This window comes from Telopea speciosissima, chromosome 7 (genome assembly GCF_018873765.1).
Source record: "Telopea speciosissima isolate NSW1024214 ecotype Mountain lineage chromosome 7, Tspe_v1, whole genome shotgun sequence".
NCBI lineage: Eukaryota > Viridiplantae > Streptophyta > Magnoliopsida > Proteales > Proteaceae > Telopea > Telopea speciosissima.
Window position 1 is genome coordinate 31452046 of NC_057922.1, and position 19567 is coordinate 31471612.

The 19567-nt window shown below is 36.6% G+C and overlaps 2 protein-coding genes across 2 annotated transcripts in view; both read right to left on the reverse strand.

Annotated features, from left to right (window-relative positions):
- Positions 1 to 13584, reverse strand: part of LOC122669998 — a 95668-nt gene extending 82084 nt beyond the window's left edge. Inside the window, exon 1 of the mRNA XM_043866927.1 lies at positions 13506 to 13584. The gene's annotated coding sequence lies outside the window, so the exon portion shown is untranslated. The remainder of the gene's footprint in view (positions 1 to 13505) is intronic.
- On the reverse strand, positions 10659 to 19567 carry LOC122668454. The gene is made up of 6 exons (XM_043865017.1): positions 19441 to 19567; positions 17848 to 18192; positions 17514 to 17678; positions 16570 to 16730; positions 11382 to 13414; positions 10659 to 11274 (listed from the first exon to the last, which is right to left on the reverse strand). Exons 1-6 carry the CDS (start codon positions 19533 to 19535, stop codon positions 10849 to 10851), a joined length of 3225 nt encoding a protein of 1074 aa, XP_043720952.1. The 5' UTR covers positions 19536 to 19567; the 3' UTR covers positions 10659 to 10848.

Sequence of the window (19567 nt, forward strand, 5' to 3'; positions counted from 1 at the left end):
GGGTTTTTGTCAAATGCCCCCCTGAAAATGCCTATTTGTCTAAATGCTCCCTTACAACTTTTCTAATTGTAAACTCCCCCCTATTTTAAACAAATTGTAGCATTTTGGTCCTGTCTGTTAATTTGGGACATTAGACGTTAGTTTTAAAGACTGTAATGACCAAAATGCCCTTATGATTAAAATCCATCAAAATTAAAAAGTAAAATGACCAAATTGCCCTCATCTTCCCCAAAATTAAAAAGTAAAATAACCAATATTATGTAGCATGTGTGAGTTTTTTCTCTGATATATAAAATTATGTTATGCAGGTTGTAGCTTCGTGGGTGCCTCAAAACAATTATTCATGTTGACTACCCAAACCAATGGTCAACCTACTACGGTGGGTGAAGCATAACTTACAACTAGAACTAGCTGATCAGGTCTATCTGACTCAATATTGAACATTGTTTGTCCTGGATTCTTGCTAGGAAATATGAGTAAGTATTTTAAATCTACAGATTAGAGATAATCTTGAAATTCTTCTTGTTATTGTTTCTCTATTAGTAGTAATAGTTGTTTCCTACATGATTTAATGATATTCTCATTTAATTTGCAAAACTATGTAGGATGTTTTATTGTGTATCAGGATTTTATTTATTTATTTTTTTTAAACGAAAGTGTAATCACACAAACTAGACACCAATCCCAAAAGGTTAATCGACTTTTATTTGTGTATAAGTTTTGCTAAACATAAGTTATAAAATTCGGCAAAAATTTATTGCAATGCTGAATTACTGGATATGCAATGATTAAGTGCAGTTTCTTCGGTCTCTTAATTCTCATTGGGTTTCGTATGTATGTGTTAGAATTCTATTTAGAATAGAATTAATATTTCTATTATGGACTAATATTAAATAACCTAAAACTCAGACTAATTATATTATTGATAATTAAAGGGATCATTGAGTTGTATTAGCAAATCGATCCTCAACTGGATGGAATTGGAGTGAAATGGCAAGGTGATTTGAAATAGTGCTATTCCTCAACTTCATCTTCCTTTCTTCTAAATGGTGTATCATATGGCTTCCCATAACTGTCCCACTTCTGGACCTACTTGAATCTTCTTAAAATAAAAAAGGAAACATAAATGCCCCTTATAATTGATAAAGTTGTAAAAAAATTTCTCCTAATCATGGGCCGTTAAGAGGCTCTCTTTTGGGCCATAAGTGGTCTGAATTGGGTCTGTCTTGCTGGACCCTACAGCCTTGCTCTTTAGCTTCTTTTAATTGTTGGAAAACCCGAATTTATATTTAAATAAATTAGATTATTTTATGCATAATACTTATTTAATGGGTTTTGGTTGTCTTTAATTTTTTTTTTCCTTTAAACGTTTTCGACTAGGGATACGGCTGGACACGCTATTCATCTGATCGTCACATTATGTGCTTCTATAAATTGTGATTCTAGGGGACAGATGTGAGTACACATGCGATATATGTATTGGATTGAATCACGGAGTCTCACATGTGTTATTGCAAGTTGTTGAGGAATGAGATTCTCTATTATGGAATTCAGTTGGTTCTTTGCCTTGAGAGGACTTTGTCATTGCGACAACGCATCACGGGTTTTGGCACACCAATGTTTGGTGTTCCTTGGACTACATATCGGTGTACTGGATTGTGATATTGTATCGTGAACGAAAGAGATGCTCAACACGAAATCCATTGTCTTTAATTGGGGAATATCAAAGAGAGAGTGTACGTATAATCAAACATAAATCTAGATCCAATTCTAATGTTTTGTAAAATGGTTATAAAGTTATTTTGTCTAATATTATTTATTAGGGCAAGAGATCGTTGCATAGGTCTTTACAGTAAATTTAAGAACAAAATCATCAATGCACTGAATTTAAAGATAATTGCATAACATGGCCTACTTGTTGTTGTCCTTTGGTAGTTCATTTGGGACTCAAATTTGGTGTACAAGAAGTCTATTTTTTCAAAATTATCCAATAGATCCAAGGATTCTAAAGATCATAAAAAATATTAAAAATGGTTACAAGTCAAAGGTAGAAGAAATAAATATGCCAAATAGAATGCTTAGGATTGAAGTCCAATAAAAGATGGGCAATATGGTTGGCTTGGACCACGAATTCAAAATAGAAAAGAATCATTGGGGCCTTATTCAACGATTGGAACTTGAAATGTGATGAACCACAATGCTTAAAGAGGTTCTGTTACTCCAAGGCTCCTCAATGATTAATTTGGTATGCTTTTGTTAAAATTAAATTAATAAGAGTTGATTAAACTAATGGAGTGAAAGGACTTAATAATAATAATATGAAATGCTTGAATGGTAACTCTATAAGAGTATTTAGAACTTGACATCGTATTTTGATTGTCTTTTGTTTTGTTTTCAAAGTTTCTTTAAGTTCGGATTTTCAAAAATAAGTTGAAATTGACTATTATTATGACATTATCAACATGAAATGAATCCATTTCCCTTATTGGATAAAAGTTGTTTGACTGTGTCATATCAAAAGGCAAAAAAATAATGTTACACATTATTTAACATTTTTTGGGGATGTCAATTAGAAAATCTCATAATAAAATGAGAAAAACTTTCTAACAATGCCAGCATGCAATTCCCCTCTCATATAAATATTTTAAATATTTTCTTTCATTACTCTGGGTGCAATGGTAAGGTTGCTCCATTGTGACTAAGTGGTCACAGGTTCGAGTCCAAAAATAGCCTCATCGTAAAAGCAAGGGTAAGGCAGCGTACATTATGATTTATGACCCTCCCCAGACCCTGTAGTGGCAAGAGCCTCGTGCACTAGGTACACCTTTTTTTTTTTTTTTAAATTGCTCTAGGTATGTGGGTCCCATACGGACAATATCTTTTTCAGGACAATCATTGGTGTGACATGCAAATTCCTCCCACGTTGTGGGGAACCCTACCAAATGAAAATGATAATTCCTTTGTTTAAGTCATTAAGGACATGGCTTCAAATATCGGTATCAGATCGTCGAAACAATCTGTAATAAGGGGAAAATCGTCCAAATACCAAAATTCCAAGGAAATGGGAACAAAACCTTCCAATATGGGCTGATCCAATCGATCTATATTAGTATCGATACCGGCCAAGACCAATAACAATATTTAAAATCATGATTAAAGGTAGAAGAATTATGGACCAAGTTTTCCTTCATTTAAAGCTAATAGGTTAATGGGAATCCATTTGCCTAGAGAGGATGTCGGGAGGGTACTTTGAGAATTATACTAAAACCAATGGGGTTTGTGAATCCTAGGATGGGGTACTTTGAGAAGGAAAACTTTGTCCAAGAATTATTGTTTTTAGATCTTTTATTAAGTTATTGGCATTGCCCAATCAGCACAACGTGAAATGAGAATCTGTTGCAAATATCTGTGTGTGTGTGGAGATAAACGGATGGTAAAAAACTTGTATCCATTTAGGGTATCGTATCAAGTCAGGGGATATCTGGATCCAATCACATTCGATCCATATTCGATCTTTTAAATCCGCTTACATCTCTAATTGCCGGTTACTTTTCTTTTTATGGAAATGATTGTAAGACAGTATTTAGTTCTTCTGATTTGAAGGCAAGTAATGAGAATCTGTGAGAAAGAGTAAGGGGCATGTATTTGGACATTCTTTAGGTCTAGTTGGTAAGGACCATTGAACTTAGAGGAGGAACATTGATATCAGAGAAGGAGACTTCTTATCCAGTCGATCATACCAGGAGAGGGTAGTATTGGAAGCAATCGAGATTTTAAAACAAAATGTGAATGAAAACCCTTATTTTTTTCTTATTTCCTTCAATTTAAATATCAGGTTTTCTAAGGTTGTGTTTGATATGCATTCTTTTCTACCCAAAAAAAAAAAGTTTGATATGCATTCTTAGAATAAATTATGGGTCTAAAACATATTTTGAATCTAAACTGTTCATTATTTTCACACTTGCAAATTGCGTTCTAGATTTAGAATCTATTTTAAAAATATATATCAAACACAAATTAATAACTTACGCCAATTCTCTTTTTGGAAGGAAAACAGTTTCCTTTTGCTCGTTTTAAATAGATTTCATGTTAGCTAGGATCTCTAAGAACTCACGCCAATTCTCTTCATGAGAATGAGAAGAAAGGGAAAACTCTTTCCTTTCCCTTTGTATTAAATAGCTTTCAAGTAGCTTTTCTTACCTAAGACCCATGCTAATTATCTCATGGTTTCATGATGGGACTTGCGAGGGCCAGCCTAGTGCAAATGCATTCATTAACCAGGTCTTTCACCTTGGACATGAGCTCCTATGGTTCCATGTGTCTCTGGTCGAACGAGAAAAAAAGGGAATGGGATTTTTTTAAAAGGCTAAATGTTTTCTGTGCGCCTGCGCCCAGACACATGGGGGTGGGAAAAATGACCACCCTGCCCTCCTGAATGGCAGAAATATCCAGCCCATGTGCCTGGGCTCGGCCTATGCTGTGGCACAGAGAACATCAATCCTTTTTATAATTATTATCTCACATGCTATGTACTTACTAAGTTCAAAATATTTCAAAGTTGGTTATTAAATTTGGGAGAGAAGATTTATATGACATTCATATGTATAGGAATCTCCCACATCAATCCAATGAGTGTAGATAAAGAGTGCAACGTATGGAACGTATAAAGGAACAAAGTAGTCAGGGAGGATAAAGAGAGTATTAGAAAGAGAGAGAATATGAGAGTGATGTATATGAAGTGGATATATATCAAACACAAATTAAAAGCTCACGACAATTCTCTTCTTGAAAGTAAAATCGTTTCCTTTTCCTCGTTTTAAATAGCTTTCATGTTAGGTTTCATAAGAATCCACACCAATTCTCTTCATGTGAAGAAAAGGAAAACTCTTTCCTTTCCCTTCGTTTTAAATAGCTTTCACATAACTTTTCTCATCTAAGAGCTCATGTCAATTGTCTCATGGTTTTATGATGGGACTTGCGAGGGCCAGCCTTGTGCAAATGCATTCATTAAGCAAGTCTTTCACGATGCACATGAGCTCCTATGGTTCCATGCCTCAGGTTGAAAGAGAAATAAAGGAAAAGTGCTTTTTTATTATAATTATTATCTCACATGATATGTAATTACTAAGTTCAAAATATTTTAAAGTTGGTTATTAAATTTTGACGGAAGATTTATATATCATTCATATGTATTGGATTCTCCCACGTCAATCCAATGAGTGTTGGGAAAGAGTGCAACCTATGGTACTTATACAAGAGGCAAAGCAGTCATGGAGGATAAAGAGAATGTCAGGAAAAGAGAGAATATGAGAGTAATGCATATGAAGTGAAGACTGAAGAGTAGATTATTTTCTCTTCAATGTACTGTACTTTGCATTCAAATTCCTTTGATTTGAAAAATACAATAAATATACATTTGAAAATATAATTATCAATATAATAAAAGTTTTAGGCAAATTACAGGTTATAATTACAATTTTTTTTTTCAAAACTGAATTCACTTCTCTTCCTTACCCTTTACTTGTAACTAGTCAAAGCAAATACTAACCATTTGGAGAGATTGTTTAGTCATTTCTAATCTATATTAGTATAATTTTATAATAATTATGCTTGTTCTTATGCATAGACCATGTAAGTACATGGTACGTTGTGCCTTCCACCATTTGATAGGGATGGGGATGGAAAATTATCTCTTGCAATTCCCTGCCCGGTATAGTTCCCTAGTGTCTCTAATAAGAGGGGGGTGGACCCCACTCGGGCAGTGTGTTCGGCCAGGGGATAAGGTGCTCATTTCTGCCCCCCCCCCCCATGAGAGGAATTGCAAGAACTATACTAGACAGAGAACCGCAGGGGATAAAAAAGGAAGTGTTATAATTCACTAGGCATATTGACTCCTACAAGGACCCTCCCATTTTGTTTCTCAATTCTGGTTCAAAGTTGAAGTGATTAAGAGAAAGAAAAGTAAAAAAATTCAAACCTAAAAAAGGAGCTTTTTACTAATAAAGTGAAACTAATTGGGCCATATATAAAAGTACTCCATGATTAGAACTAAGGAGCAATGAAATCTTGATTTTTAAATTTAAAGTTTTTAAGAAGGTAGTTGCAGAACAGTGTCATATGGCAGTTATTCAAAATTGTTCAACTATCTATTTTTCTATTATTTACTTTGAAGACCAATCCAAGTCCTATAAATGGTCAAAAAGAGGACTAAAATTTGTTGAAATGCCAAACATAGAAGTCAAGGAGAAACAGATGGCTTGAATTGAAGACCAATAAGGTTTGAGTAAATGGATGACTTGGACCATCAAATTCTACATATGACTAATTCATAGGACCCTACTTATTTTTTACCAAAAAAAAATAGGACCCTACTTATTTAATGGCTGGCATTTGCCACATCATCAGCCACATGGCTTAAACAGGTTTGTTGTTATGCCAAGGCTGCATAATAATCAATTTGCTAGCAGGGTTTTGTTAAGAGTATTAAAGTAAAGCAACCCAATAATAATAAAAAGATAACTCCTCTGTTATAGACATAATTAAAGATAGAAAGAATAATGGAACTTGCAGATCTTTGATTGATTAGGTCATTAGAATTGCTCAATGATTAGGATTAAATTTGACATATGCCACAAATTTGTATGAAGTATTATAAAAAAAAAAACAAATTTGTATGAAGAGCGTGCACCATGTGTAGGGTGTGCATTAAAGAGTTATAGACATCTCATTTTGTCACCCCCGGTGTTAGACTCATGGAAACTATTAATGTTTTATAGCTCTGGAGTCTGGAAGTTCCTCATGCCTCCATTGATCCAATTTCTTCAAATGAACTTGGGATAAACGGGTCAAAAATAAGTTTTCAAATAAATATGTTAAAATTTTATTTTTTTTTAATGCATAGGTGAGAGCTAGCCTAAACCCAAAACCTGGTTCAGGCATGGCTCAGGGTTATACTTGAACCAGGCCCAAACCTCAGAGTCAGCCAACGTCAGTCTAGGTAGACTGGCTAGGGCTGACGCCAAAAAAAAAAAAGAATCTACCATCACCAATGTCGTTTGGTGTTCCTCGGACTACATATCGGTGTATTGGACTTGTGATATTGTATCGTGAATGAAAGAGATGCTCAACACGGAATCCATGCATTGAATACTTCGAAACAATGGCGACTTCTTAGGAAATTCTAAATAAAAACAACTTAAGGTGAAAAAAAGAGAAAAGAAAAAGTGAATACAAGGAAAAGATGAAACTCTAATTAAACATGATACAGAATAATATAAATTTTTGTGCTACAAGTGTTGAGTAGATGAGGAAATGTCTTTTTAGCAATGTGTTTAAATGGTTTCCTCAATTGGTTTGACTTGAATAGTCACAAAAGAAAATCTAAAAAAAAAAAGAAAGAAATTTGATAAAATTTAAAACACAACACACACCCGAACAGATGATTTGGTGGTCCGACCAATGGAGAAACATGGGACGTTCTGAACATATCGTGAATGAAAGAGATGCTCAACACGGAATCCATGCACTGAATACTTCGAAACAATGGCGACTTCTTAGGAAATTCTAAATAAAAACAACTTAAGGTGAAAAAAAGAGAAAAGAAAAAGTGAATACAAGGAAAAGATGAAACTCTAATTAAACATGATACAGAATAATATAAATTTTTGTGCTACAAGTGTTGAGTAGATGAGGAAATGTCTTTTTAGCAATGTGTTTAAATGGTTTCCTCAATTGGTTTGACTTGAATAGTCACAAAAGAAAATCTAAAAAAAAAAAAGAAAGAAATTTGATAAAATTTAAAACACAACACACACCCGAACAGATGATTTGGTGGTCCGACCAATGGAGAAACATGGGACGTTCTGAACATATCGTGAATGAAAGAGATGCTCAACACGGAATCCATGCACTGAATACTTCGAAACAATGGCGACTTCTTAGGAAATTCTAAATAAAAACAACTTAAGGTGAAAAAAAGAGAAAAGAAAAAGTGAATACAAGGAAAAGATGAAACTCTAATTAAACATGATACAGAATAATATAAATTTTTGTGCTACAAGTGTTGAGTAGATGAGGAAATGTCTTTTTAGCAATGTGTTTAAATGGTTTCCTCAATTGGTTTGACTTGAATAGTCACAAAAGAAAATCTAAAAAAAAAAAAGAAAGAAATTTGATAAAATTTAAAACACAACACACACCCGAACAGATGATTTGGTGGTCCGACCAATGGAGAAACATGGGACGTTCTGAACATATCAATTGTCTAATTTAGTAGAGCATATCTCAATTGTCTGAAATGGTACAGACAAAAGTTATACTTGTCAAACAAAATACACTTAGATATTGGCATATTTGAGGGTAAAAGTGTAAAACCATCTGATATGATATGATTCCCAACCTGATTGGATCCGATACTGATACTATCAATATCGATTTGGCCGATACTAGATACCTCAAACCATGATCCTTGGCGAAGGAATATATGCAGTTAAACAGTACACTTGCCAAAAAACAAAAAGTATTTTATGATTTGTACGTGTAAACATTGTTCCAGTCGGTTAATTGTATCAAACAGAATCAAACTCTAGTAGTGATTTCCAAAATATGGGGAGGGAACAGGAAGCAATTAAAAGAGAGATTTTATGAACAAGTAACTGGCTAGCGCACACTTGGTAGCTTGTGGTGCGTAAAAGTTCATTGCTATCAGGACAGGAGGTCTTGGGTTCAAGCCTCCTGGTTTATATCTTCCCATCCCCCTTACCTATTCAAAAAAAATATAAGGGAAACGGTGCAGTCTTCCATCGGAGTTAGTCTTCAATTTGTAGGAAATCAACAATGTTTTTAGCATCTGACACAAGTTGAACTGCAGAAAACCCCTACTGCTATGGGCTTTCTTTAGATCCTTTCTCATGGCAATGGCTTCGAGTGGGAAAACTGAAGAAGGGCATCAGTGATTTGCTCCTGCTGACACACAACTTCCATGTTAAGCTTAATAATCCATCCTGTGGCTGCAGACTTTGATTATCACAACTTATTATTATAGCTGGAAAATCATCCGGAACAGAACAGATAGAGCAGTGTGTTAATTCTTTGAGAATATAAGATCAGGTAGCACTCTCGCCCAAAAAAGGTCAAAATAGGCGATTTTTTCAGCAAAATTTTGTTAATTCTTTTCATCATAAGTTACAGATTTGGTTCTACACCAAAATAGAGGACTTGATTTCTAGATATACAGATTATGTGAACCACCATAGCTATTGAACTCAGTATTCTAGTTTTAGTCTGGTTTGAAGGGATCATCTATGGTTCAAACATTGGGTACTACACAAACCAGAGAGTATTCATTCAGGTTGAATCCAGCTTGCATTCGAGCCAGAGTTACCTATTCCCTGAAACCAACCAATTGCTGAACTTTACATAGGCATTGCAATTTTAAGCTTGGATGGCATTTGGTAGATTATGACCCATGTAATGAATCCAATTTATAACTAGTTAACTATACACAAATCCAGTTCCTAGCAAGAAACAACAAAACTCTTCGCACTGAAACAAATTTTTTCTCCCTCAGAGGATCAGAAAAATGTCAAGATGCCTGAGAACAAAAAAACACTTTATTTAAAAGATATAAAGCTTTATTGTATTTTGTACAAAGCTCTTTCAACATAAGAGTTAAGATTATATTACTGTCACAGAAATTAACCCTTATTAACCACTTTGACTTTCACTATATAAAGCCTGATCAGCTAGCCCAAAATATCTCTGCAGTGAAGCCACACTAACCTCCCAGAATTACTAACTATATCAAATGCTACAACATAACACTTGGTCAACTAGCCCAAACATTACTGCCACAACATTAAGCTTGGTCAGCTAGTCCCATATCAAGTTTCCACATCATACGAGCGGACTGAGTAAGCCTTTCCCTATCATTCGTGTACCCTTTCTTAGCTCATGTAAACCTCAGTCCTGTCACCACCATAATAGTGGCTGCCCCGAATAAAATCTCTTTTATCTCATCCTCTTTTGAGCCAACTTGCTCGAATTCTTGCTAATATAGATGATTGTGTCTCTGAGTCTGTTCATAGCCCACGAGAGCCAAACTAGCCCAAATCCAACTCCAGTATTCGAGAGCTATGATGCACAGGAGAAAGGAACCCTTGCATCTACAACCTTACAGACGATTGAGAAGAAAACAGAAAGACCAGTTCCATCAATTCCAGCCAAGAAGCCCCGAATTCTTGAGTGACAGGATCACAGTCTTCCCCTGCCTCTTCTCTAAAATTAAGGTCAGAAGGCTCTACATGCATGAAAGTGGTTCTTCCTGTAGAGATCCCTTCCTTTCCCTACAGTGATGACTTCTGTCTATTTTTCTAAGGACTGGGAATAATGAAAGAATATCAGAAGTGGAAACGGAAGGGAACAGCAGGAATGAAACACTAATGATGTAAACAAAAACATGTTGCAAACACAAACATATTGACAAGTGCAGGACAAAGAATAACTTCGCAAAGAAAATGGAGGCCGAAGTTAGGAAAGAGCCATCACCAACTTCAGCCAGAGGGTCTCAAAGATCAGCTGGAACCACAAAACGAGGCCGGAGTTAGGTAGACTTTGACCTTGCATGTAGAGGATGCATAATGTGCTAAGGATATAACGTTAAAATATAACGTTTGGAACCTTGTAATTGGCTAAAATGTTGTTAATGCAAAGGATCAATTAAATGTTATTTGCAACAAAACAGTCAGATTGCAACAGATGTATGAAAAAAAATAATTTTGAAACATGTTTCCACCTAATATATGGAAACGAATTGTTGGATTTGCAGAGTGAGCAACATAATTCCAAATTTCATCCATCTGCCAGCAACTCAAGTGCGTTGTCGACTAATGAGTGAATTGCTATGTCGTGCCGGCATAGTCCAACGGTTCCAGAGAATATGTTGAAGCTTTCGATCTCTGATGTGGTCTCTCTCAGAATCTCAAGCTCCTCCTCCATTCCAAGAACCTTGAAAGTTCGAACCGTTGCTTTGTTGTTTGTCATCATCCAAATTGCTAGCTCAATCGCAAACCGCCTTATTCTAGGAACTTTGGCCAATGGGTATTGGTACAATTTCAAAATTTTCAGGAGTTTCATTGCTAATTTGCCCTCATCAATTCCATTCTGATTAAGCGCAATACTTGCTTCTTGAGGAGTCATGAATCTGAATACCTGTATTGCGAGCCCGAGCATTACTTCTTGTAGTTTGTTCTCTTCTGACATTATTGCCTTCAGCACCTGTTAATTAGGATATATCAAGACCCAAAGCACTTGTAAGAATGATTATTACTAGACTCTAAAATGCTAGATGAAATGGGTTCACATATGATAAATGAGGAACTTACTGTGGGTGCAGCAGCAGAGACTTCCTTTAATTGTACAAAGCAATCTTGGCCAGCATAGGTAAGTAAATTCCTTAAAATTCTGGCCGAATTTATGCGAAGCGCTGAATCTTTGAGTGCCCCCATGAGCTTTGTTAGTACCTCCTGATTCAATATCCTAGAGCAGTTCCTATCGTTCTCCATTGCCAGCATTGTAATTGCCTCCCCTGCTGCAACCCTCACATGATACTGATCTTCGGGATTTCGCTCTAGGAAAAAAATTCGCAGTAGTTCTTTGATGATTCCACCTGTACTCCCAATCTTCTCTCTTGCCTCCTCTTCAAAGGCCAAACTAGTTAAAATTTCGATTCCAAGGTTTTGAAGCATTGGGTATGCTTCACCATGCTTGAGAATTTCTCTGATGTTGCTTACTGTGAAAACAATCTCCATAATCTCTTGCCTCAGCTGCTTGCCCACAGTACCAGATGTTCTTGCAAGCAACTTGAGCGCTTGCAGGGATCGTTTAACCGCCAATATTCGATTATCTCTGTCATGACTGTTCTTGAGCAACCTTTCTCCAGTATGTGTGAAGTCAATAATTTTGGGCAGGAGGCCTCTCGTGTTACCGATCTTCTCACAATTATCGTTGTCGCGTGCAAGTTTCTTCAGAATGGTGAGACCCAATTGATTAAAAACGGAAAACTCATAATTTTCTCGATCGTAAACGATCTTTTTCTCCAAGATTTCGTCAGATGCACCCTCGGAGCTACGTTGAGTGTAGAGCAAAGATGCTATTGATTCCATTGCACCAGGAATCCCTGCAACTCTAAGAGAGTTCTGCTTTTTCCCAGCAAGTTTGGACACAATATTTGCAGCTGCTTGCCTGATCTCTGCTTCTTGTGGGTTCTTCCAGTACAACATCTCCACCAGTCTTTCAATAACCAGTGTAGATGTGCCAATCTTCTGGAGTGTATCATCAGAGAATTGACGATTCGTTGAGAATTTCTGAAGAATTCGAGCCCCAATGAGCTGCTCGTCGCTGGAATCAGAAGCCAAGAGCTCTGTAGCAAAAGAAACCAAATCCAACTTTAAGCCATCAAAGATGCTTCCATTAATACATTCCGAATAGGCATCATAGAAGAACCTTTGGATGGAAATCATGCCGGAGCTTCTTAAGTCACACTCATTGTTCACTTCTTCCAGCAATTTCCGATACGTAATCGTCCATTCCCAGTAGGCTTTCTCTAGCAGAGATAAGAAAGATTCGGCCAAGGCCAACCCATAAAAGACAATCAAAGCAGATTTATGGTTCCTATTTTCTGGGCTTGGTTCAATTGCATTACCATGGCTCAACTGCAGAAGCCTCACTACTGAAAGCGTTATACAAGCTAAGGCTGATAACAACTGAAGCCAATAGAATAACTTACTGATGTTCCTAGATAGAAAAAACCTACTAGCATATGGAAGCAGGGGAACTTCTGATGATATCCATGTACGCGTCGACCGATTGCTTGGTCTTTCGTCATTGGTCTTCTCTTTGAGTTCTCGGCTTTGGTGTTTAGAAATTGACCCGCGAATTCCTTTCATGGCTCGAACAATCAAATGGGAGCTCGATTTCAGTGCTCGAAAACTATGGATGCTCGCATCTGCTATCGTCCATGTAGACTGGTGTTGCCATTCGAGTTCATGACTGCGGCTGAAGATTCTGGCGCCTTCAATTAAGAGTATGATGGTGATGATCCAGAAATCAATTTTGGATAGTTTAATGGCGTAACCACCGAGAAGAACAACGGTTGCCCATATGAATCCCATGGTTCCTAGCCCAGTAGCCATTTTCTCGAGAACTGCAACTTGAAGAGCAAATAGAGTCAGCTTCTTCTCTGGTGCATTAACAGTTGTTCTTGAAGAACCAGGCTCTGCACTGCTGCTGTCTCTCTGAGGTTCAAATATGGTGTCGGTTCCACCGGAACCCCAATTATCACTCAACTTGTTATCAATCGGCAGCCGTATGCCCCCACCACCTTCTATCGATTGTGGACTAGGATGATCCATATTGCCTTGCCAGGCCAGGAATTTCAAGATCAACTAAACTGCCAAATGAAAGCTCTAGGGTTCAAATGAATCACTGAGGATTGAAGTGTTGCAAACAGAACAATAGAAATTGAGATTGTCTAGTCCAAGGTTGCAAAGATTTTGTTGGGATGTGCTGTGAATTGTCAGAATGGAATTACCAGAAGAGAGATCTGATGTGGGTTTAACCAAAAACCAAGAAGATGAACTTCGGGAGCAAGTTTAAGCTGTGAAATGATGAGGAGGATTTCCTAGTGCTTTCCTGTGCTTTTTCTCTCTCTCTCTCTCTCTCTCTCTCTCTCTCTCTCTCTCTCTCTCTAAGAAGTCTGGTCTCGCAAGTTACAGGTGTGGTTGCTCAACAGATCAGCCAAACTCTTTGCTTTCTTCCAATTGCTGTCTCTCTACTTTACCCTGGAATCTGGATCCCAAAACCATATTAACTTTTAAATATTTAAAAAGAAGATAAGGTGAGAATGACTATCTTGCCACAGCTGCTGCTTGGGCTTCCATCAATTGGCCATGTCAAAATTGGTCATTTCCTGATTCTTTGATATGATTGCACTACTGGGTCTGGTTTTGTTGAAACCTTGGAGGCTTAAAAGCATTTGTTTAATGAAACTTAAGAATATCAAGTAACTAAATTAATCATTGACAAATCATGTTCTTCTTCCATGATCACAAGTAGTAATAACTTGGAAATTATCCATGTATAATATCAGATTGTGATCAATTTATAGTTTTCTTTTTAAATGGAAATAGAATTATCATTAAAGCTAATCACAAAATAACTCGTAGTTAAGGTCTTTCAATAGTTCTCCTCTAAGTTTACTAGTTCTAGCTTTAATGGCAAGTTTATGGGCAAGTGATATCAAGCATCTATTCTGTTTTAAAATGAATACAAATACCCAAAAGTTTTTAAAGTAGCATTAAGATCAAACAAAAGAGGGGGAGGGGGGAGGAAATCTCATTGCCAATGGCATGCAGTCAATCAATTCCTAGCAGTCTATCCACTCCTCTGCTATTGCACCACATCGACATTGCTTTCAGTAGTCTTTGTTGCAATCCCCTTGCCTTTGCTTCTTGAACACATCTTTTTTGGTTCAATAAAACATTTTGAGTTTGTTGGTTATGTCCTTTACAAATTTACACCTCCCGTGTGATCAATTTTTAGTTTGAAACGGCCAACAGAATTTATCGAAGAGTAAATCCTATTGAAAATGCCTCCTTTTTCTAGAAAATAAGTTTTTCATGGACCAATCGAGTTCAGTCATCCATTTGGTTGTCTAGAAATAGAAAATTAGATTTACAAGCTTTTCTGATTCTATAATTTTTTCCTAGGCGATTGTTCTCTGCCTGGAACGTAGGCTGCGCCCAGACATATGGGGCGGCCATTCAAAAAGGGGTGGGGCGGCCATTCAGGGGGTTGGGGCAGTCATTTCGCCAGTCATTTCGCCCACCCCATGTGTCTGGACGCATTCTGTGCCCCAGACACAGAGAACATTTGGCCTTTTTTCCTCGTGTCAGATTTATAATATGAGAGAATGAATGCTGTCCAACTTATATGGCTTTCTTTTTTTTTTTTTTTTTTTGGGGTGGGAAGTGGTGTTTTTGGGGTAAAGAAATTGAAATAGAAGATTCCTCAGCACCATTGGGTGCCAACAAGCATAATTAATGAAGGCTATGTTTGGATGGCAAGAAAAGAAAAGAAAGAACATATGAGACAAAAATCATGATGATGTAATCTATTTCTCTCCTCAAATTCAAATTTTTTTTCATTTTTTTTCTTGACATCCAAATACAAGAAGGAAAAATCTTATTGTAAGCATGGTTCAAAATTTCGCAATATATCACCGAAATTTCGGCAAAAGTTTCATAAATTTTGACACTATCGAGACGAGATGGGCTTCCGAAATGAAAAATGTTTAAATTTTGTCAAAATTTCATGAAATTTTGGTATATTTCAACATGTCACCGAAATATCGCCGAAACTATTGCATGCCTATGCACGTGACTCTTTAAACTTAAGTATAAAAGTAACATCTCGCTAGTCTTAGTCGAAATTTCGAACAAGACCTTGTAGAGAGTGCTTTTGTTGTTGTTGTTTTTATTTTTATTTTTTTATTTTTTATTTTTTGGTCTTCCAAGTCTCTTCCAAGCCATTCTTTGTAGGGGTAACACTTGTTCTTCATCATTTTCGATGGATTGTCGCCGGAAATAAGTCGAAAACACCTTCTGGCACATTTGTGAAGGCTTTTTCATTGTTTAAGATAATTCTTTTTTCTCTAAAACTATCTTTTTTGAAAATATTATGTTCAATACTTGTTGGATTGTAATGATATTATTGAACTATTGACTATTATGGAGTTTATGACTTATGAACTTAATCACTTATGACTTTATGAGTTTAAAATTTAAACTAAAGGCTACATTTAACTTTATTTTTGTTTCATTACTTTGTTTAAATTTCTTATTATGTCTATTAGTACTTAAACAATGTGTATTTAAATATTTATACATCAAGGTCCAATTGTATACTGTCAATCAAGGGTGCAAACCCAAAACACTACTTTGAGTGTTTTTTTTTTTTGCAGTGTGAAGGTTTAAATGTGTTTTTTTAGCTTAAATAAGAATATACATGAAGTATCATGCCTTAATATGACAAAAAACCCACTGAGATGGAATGCCGAAATATGACAGAAGAAATACCATATTTCACCAAAATTTCAAAAATTTCGACCAGCCCAAAATGACGAGACGAGATGATATTTCGAACTATGGTGGTAAGTAAAAAGAAATTGTAACCTTATTTTTTACTATTTTAGTATAACATACTTCTTTGCAAGTCGGGAAACATCCTCTCCGTAAAGTGAGGGTAACGCTATGTATATTATGACCCTCCCCAGACCCCGCAATGGTGGGAGCCTCGCACACGAGCATAAAATCCATGTATATAGAGACTTCAAATTCGCACCATGTGCTTTTGCTCCAGCAGCCACTCAACCTCTTGCTTTCCTACAATGCAATGGATTTTTTTTTGGGGGGGGGGGGGGGGAGAGGGAAACATTCAGATACTAATTTCTAAGTATGTAGAAGTCATGGTACAACCTGAGTTCAACCATTCTGGTAATACCGACCAACACACCTTTTATTATATTTGATTCAACCACAGTTTGAGCATCGGATCGGGGTTGAACTGCAGAAAAACCCTGCTGCTGTGCTTCCTTTAGACCCTTTCTAATGGCAATGTCTTTGAGTTCAACAACTGCAGAAAATCCCTGCTGCTGTGCTTCTTTTAGACCCTTTCTAATGGCAATGTCTTTTGAATTCAACAACTAAAGATGTGCATCACCGATCTACTCCATTGTTGAGCTTAATAATCCATCCATGGCTTTGGACTTTGATCAGAAGTCGAGGGCTGCATAAGAACTTATTATAGCTTAAACATCATCTGGAACAGATACAATAGTGTCACTCATATCCTGTATGCTTTGAGAAACATAAAATGAGGTAGCACTCTTGCTGACCAAGGTGAAAATAGATTGTTTCAACAATTTCTTTGTTAATTCTTTTCATCATAAGATAAGGATTGCATTTTTCACCAAAAAAGAGGACCTGCAGGTTTGAGGAGGGAATCATCCAGTTCAAATGTTGGGTGAGACTCTTTCTACATAAAACCAGTGAAGATTCATCCAGGTTGAATCCAGCTTAAACAACTTTAGTACATAAATATAGAAATTTTAAGTTAAAAGACATTTGGTAGTGTGAACCATTTAAATCAATCCCATTAATAAAGTAATTACTAATTCACTATACACAAATCCAGTTCCCAGCAAAAAACAACAAACTATTTGCACTGAAACAATAATTTTGTCCCTCCAAGGATCAACAAAATGTCAAGATGCCTAAGAAAAATTAGCTTTACTTATAACAAATTACACTTAGTTATATTTTGTACAAAGCTCTTTCAAATTATGAGTTATGACTATATTACTGTCCCAGAAATTAACCCTCTTAACCTCATTGACTCCCACAATATGAAACTTGATCAGCTAGCCCCGAATATATCCGCAGTGAAGCCACACTAACCTCCCAGAAGTTATTAACCATGTCAACTGCCACAACATTAGGTCAACTAGCCCAAAAGCTTTCTGCAACATTACTGCCCCGACATTAAGCTTGTCAGCTAGTCCCATCTCAAGTTTCCACACAATATGAGCGGTCTGACTAAGCCTTTCCCTATCATTCTCATACCTTAGCTCATGCAAACTTCAGTACTGTCACTGCCATAATAGTCGCCGCCTTGAAGAAAATCTCATTCATGCTTCTGTCCACTCTCCTCATCATCTCATCCTCTTTTAAGTCCAACTTGCTCGAATTCTTGTTGATATTGATGATTGTGTCTCTCAGTCTGTTCACTGACCATGAGAGCCAAACTAGCCCAAATCCAAATCCAGTATTCAAGAGCTTTGATGCACAGAAGGGAGTCCTCCCACCTACGACCTTACAGACGACTGAGAAGATAACAGCAAGACCAGTTCCAGCAATTCCAGCTGAGAACTGATTTAGAAGTTCTGGCAGTTCGGGCCCTGATTTTTTGAGTGAGAGGATCGCAGTCTTCCCCTGTCTCTTCTCCAGAATTAAGGTCAGAAGGCTTTCACAAGCATGGAAGTAGTTCTTCCTGTAGAGATCCCTCTCTCTCCCTGTTTTCTTATTGTGTCTCTTCCTTGGTGATGACTTTTGCTTATTTTTCTTAGGGCTGGGAATGCTGAAAGAATATCAGAAGTGGAAATGGAAACAGCTGGAATGAAACATTAATACCGGAAACTAAAACATGTTGCAACAGACACAAACATAAAAGCGAGTGCAGGACACAGCTGTGACCTAAATCCAGTTAAAATGTATCACATGCTACAACATAGCATAACCGGTGAAGGTGGATGGTGCTCAATTAAATTATTCCATTACATTCTCCAATTTTTTGGAAACTTTTGTGCACGTATCTGTGTAGTTCAACAGCAGATATTTTTCCTTCCAAATTATGCAATAAACTTGCATGTAGAGTTGCATAACGTACCTCATGCATTAGGATAAAAACTTAAAAGATAAATGTTGGAACTTGGAACCGTGTAATTGGCAAAAATGTCATTAAATCTTAGGAAAAATTAAAAGACAGACAAATGGTCTACAAATCATTTAGATAGCTCCACATCTTTGAGGACAAATTTAGTCCCCAATGGGTTATATGGGTCATGGGTTTATTAGTATTTTTGGTTTTCTATTGTCATGGGCCAATTCTATAAGCCCAAATATGAATACGAGATTAGGTGTTAGCTTCTATTTTACAGAGTCTGTATTTTCAAGTCTGAGTTTGTCTAAGGCAAGGTTATAAATATATGTACAGGGCTGGGCCCTCCGATATGTTATGAGTGAATGAAGATGGTTTTTGCCCAATTGTTCTGTGGTGATTCAGTTCCAACCACTACTATTGTGATTCAATAGATTCGATTGGTGGTGATTCCAAAATCATATCCCTCTTTTCTTTATAGTATCCTTTCTTCTTCTTCCTTCATAGAATCAGGTTAGTTTTCTGCATACTTTCATCCCTGCGCATACTATTTTCCTATTTCTATTTACTCCATAGTTTGCTTTGCTATTTAACTAACTTCTCTTAGTGATGTGGATCACAGATTCCAGCACAAGTATGTCCGCAGGAACAAGGACCTGGTTTAACCTGGTCTGGTTTGGCCTGTTTCTTGGTGAATTCGATGGAACACATTTTGGGGGACTAGACTACTATTGTATGGAGGATTAGGTTGCTATTCAGATTGCTACTGCAAGGAGGATTTTTCCAGAAGATATCGAGCTGTCAAACTGCCTTGCAAGGAGAAGATTATGAGGAGATTGATACTTTATTTAGTTACTATTATATTTCGTTTCTATTTTGTGTGCTTAGTCATTGACAATATTAGGTTTTATTCAGTTTCTATTTTATATTGAGAAAGTCAAAGGAGGTTATTCAGTAGCCATCGCAGGTTTCATTACTTTTCTTCCATTCCATCCTCTCATAACTAAAAGTATAGTGAACGATCGATTCACCATTGAGAGCATTAACCCCAAAAAGATGAATATTGTGGTGTTCT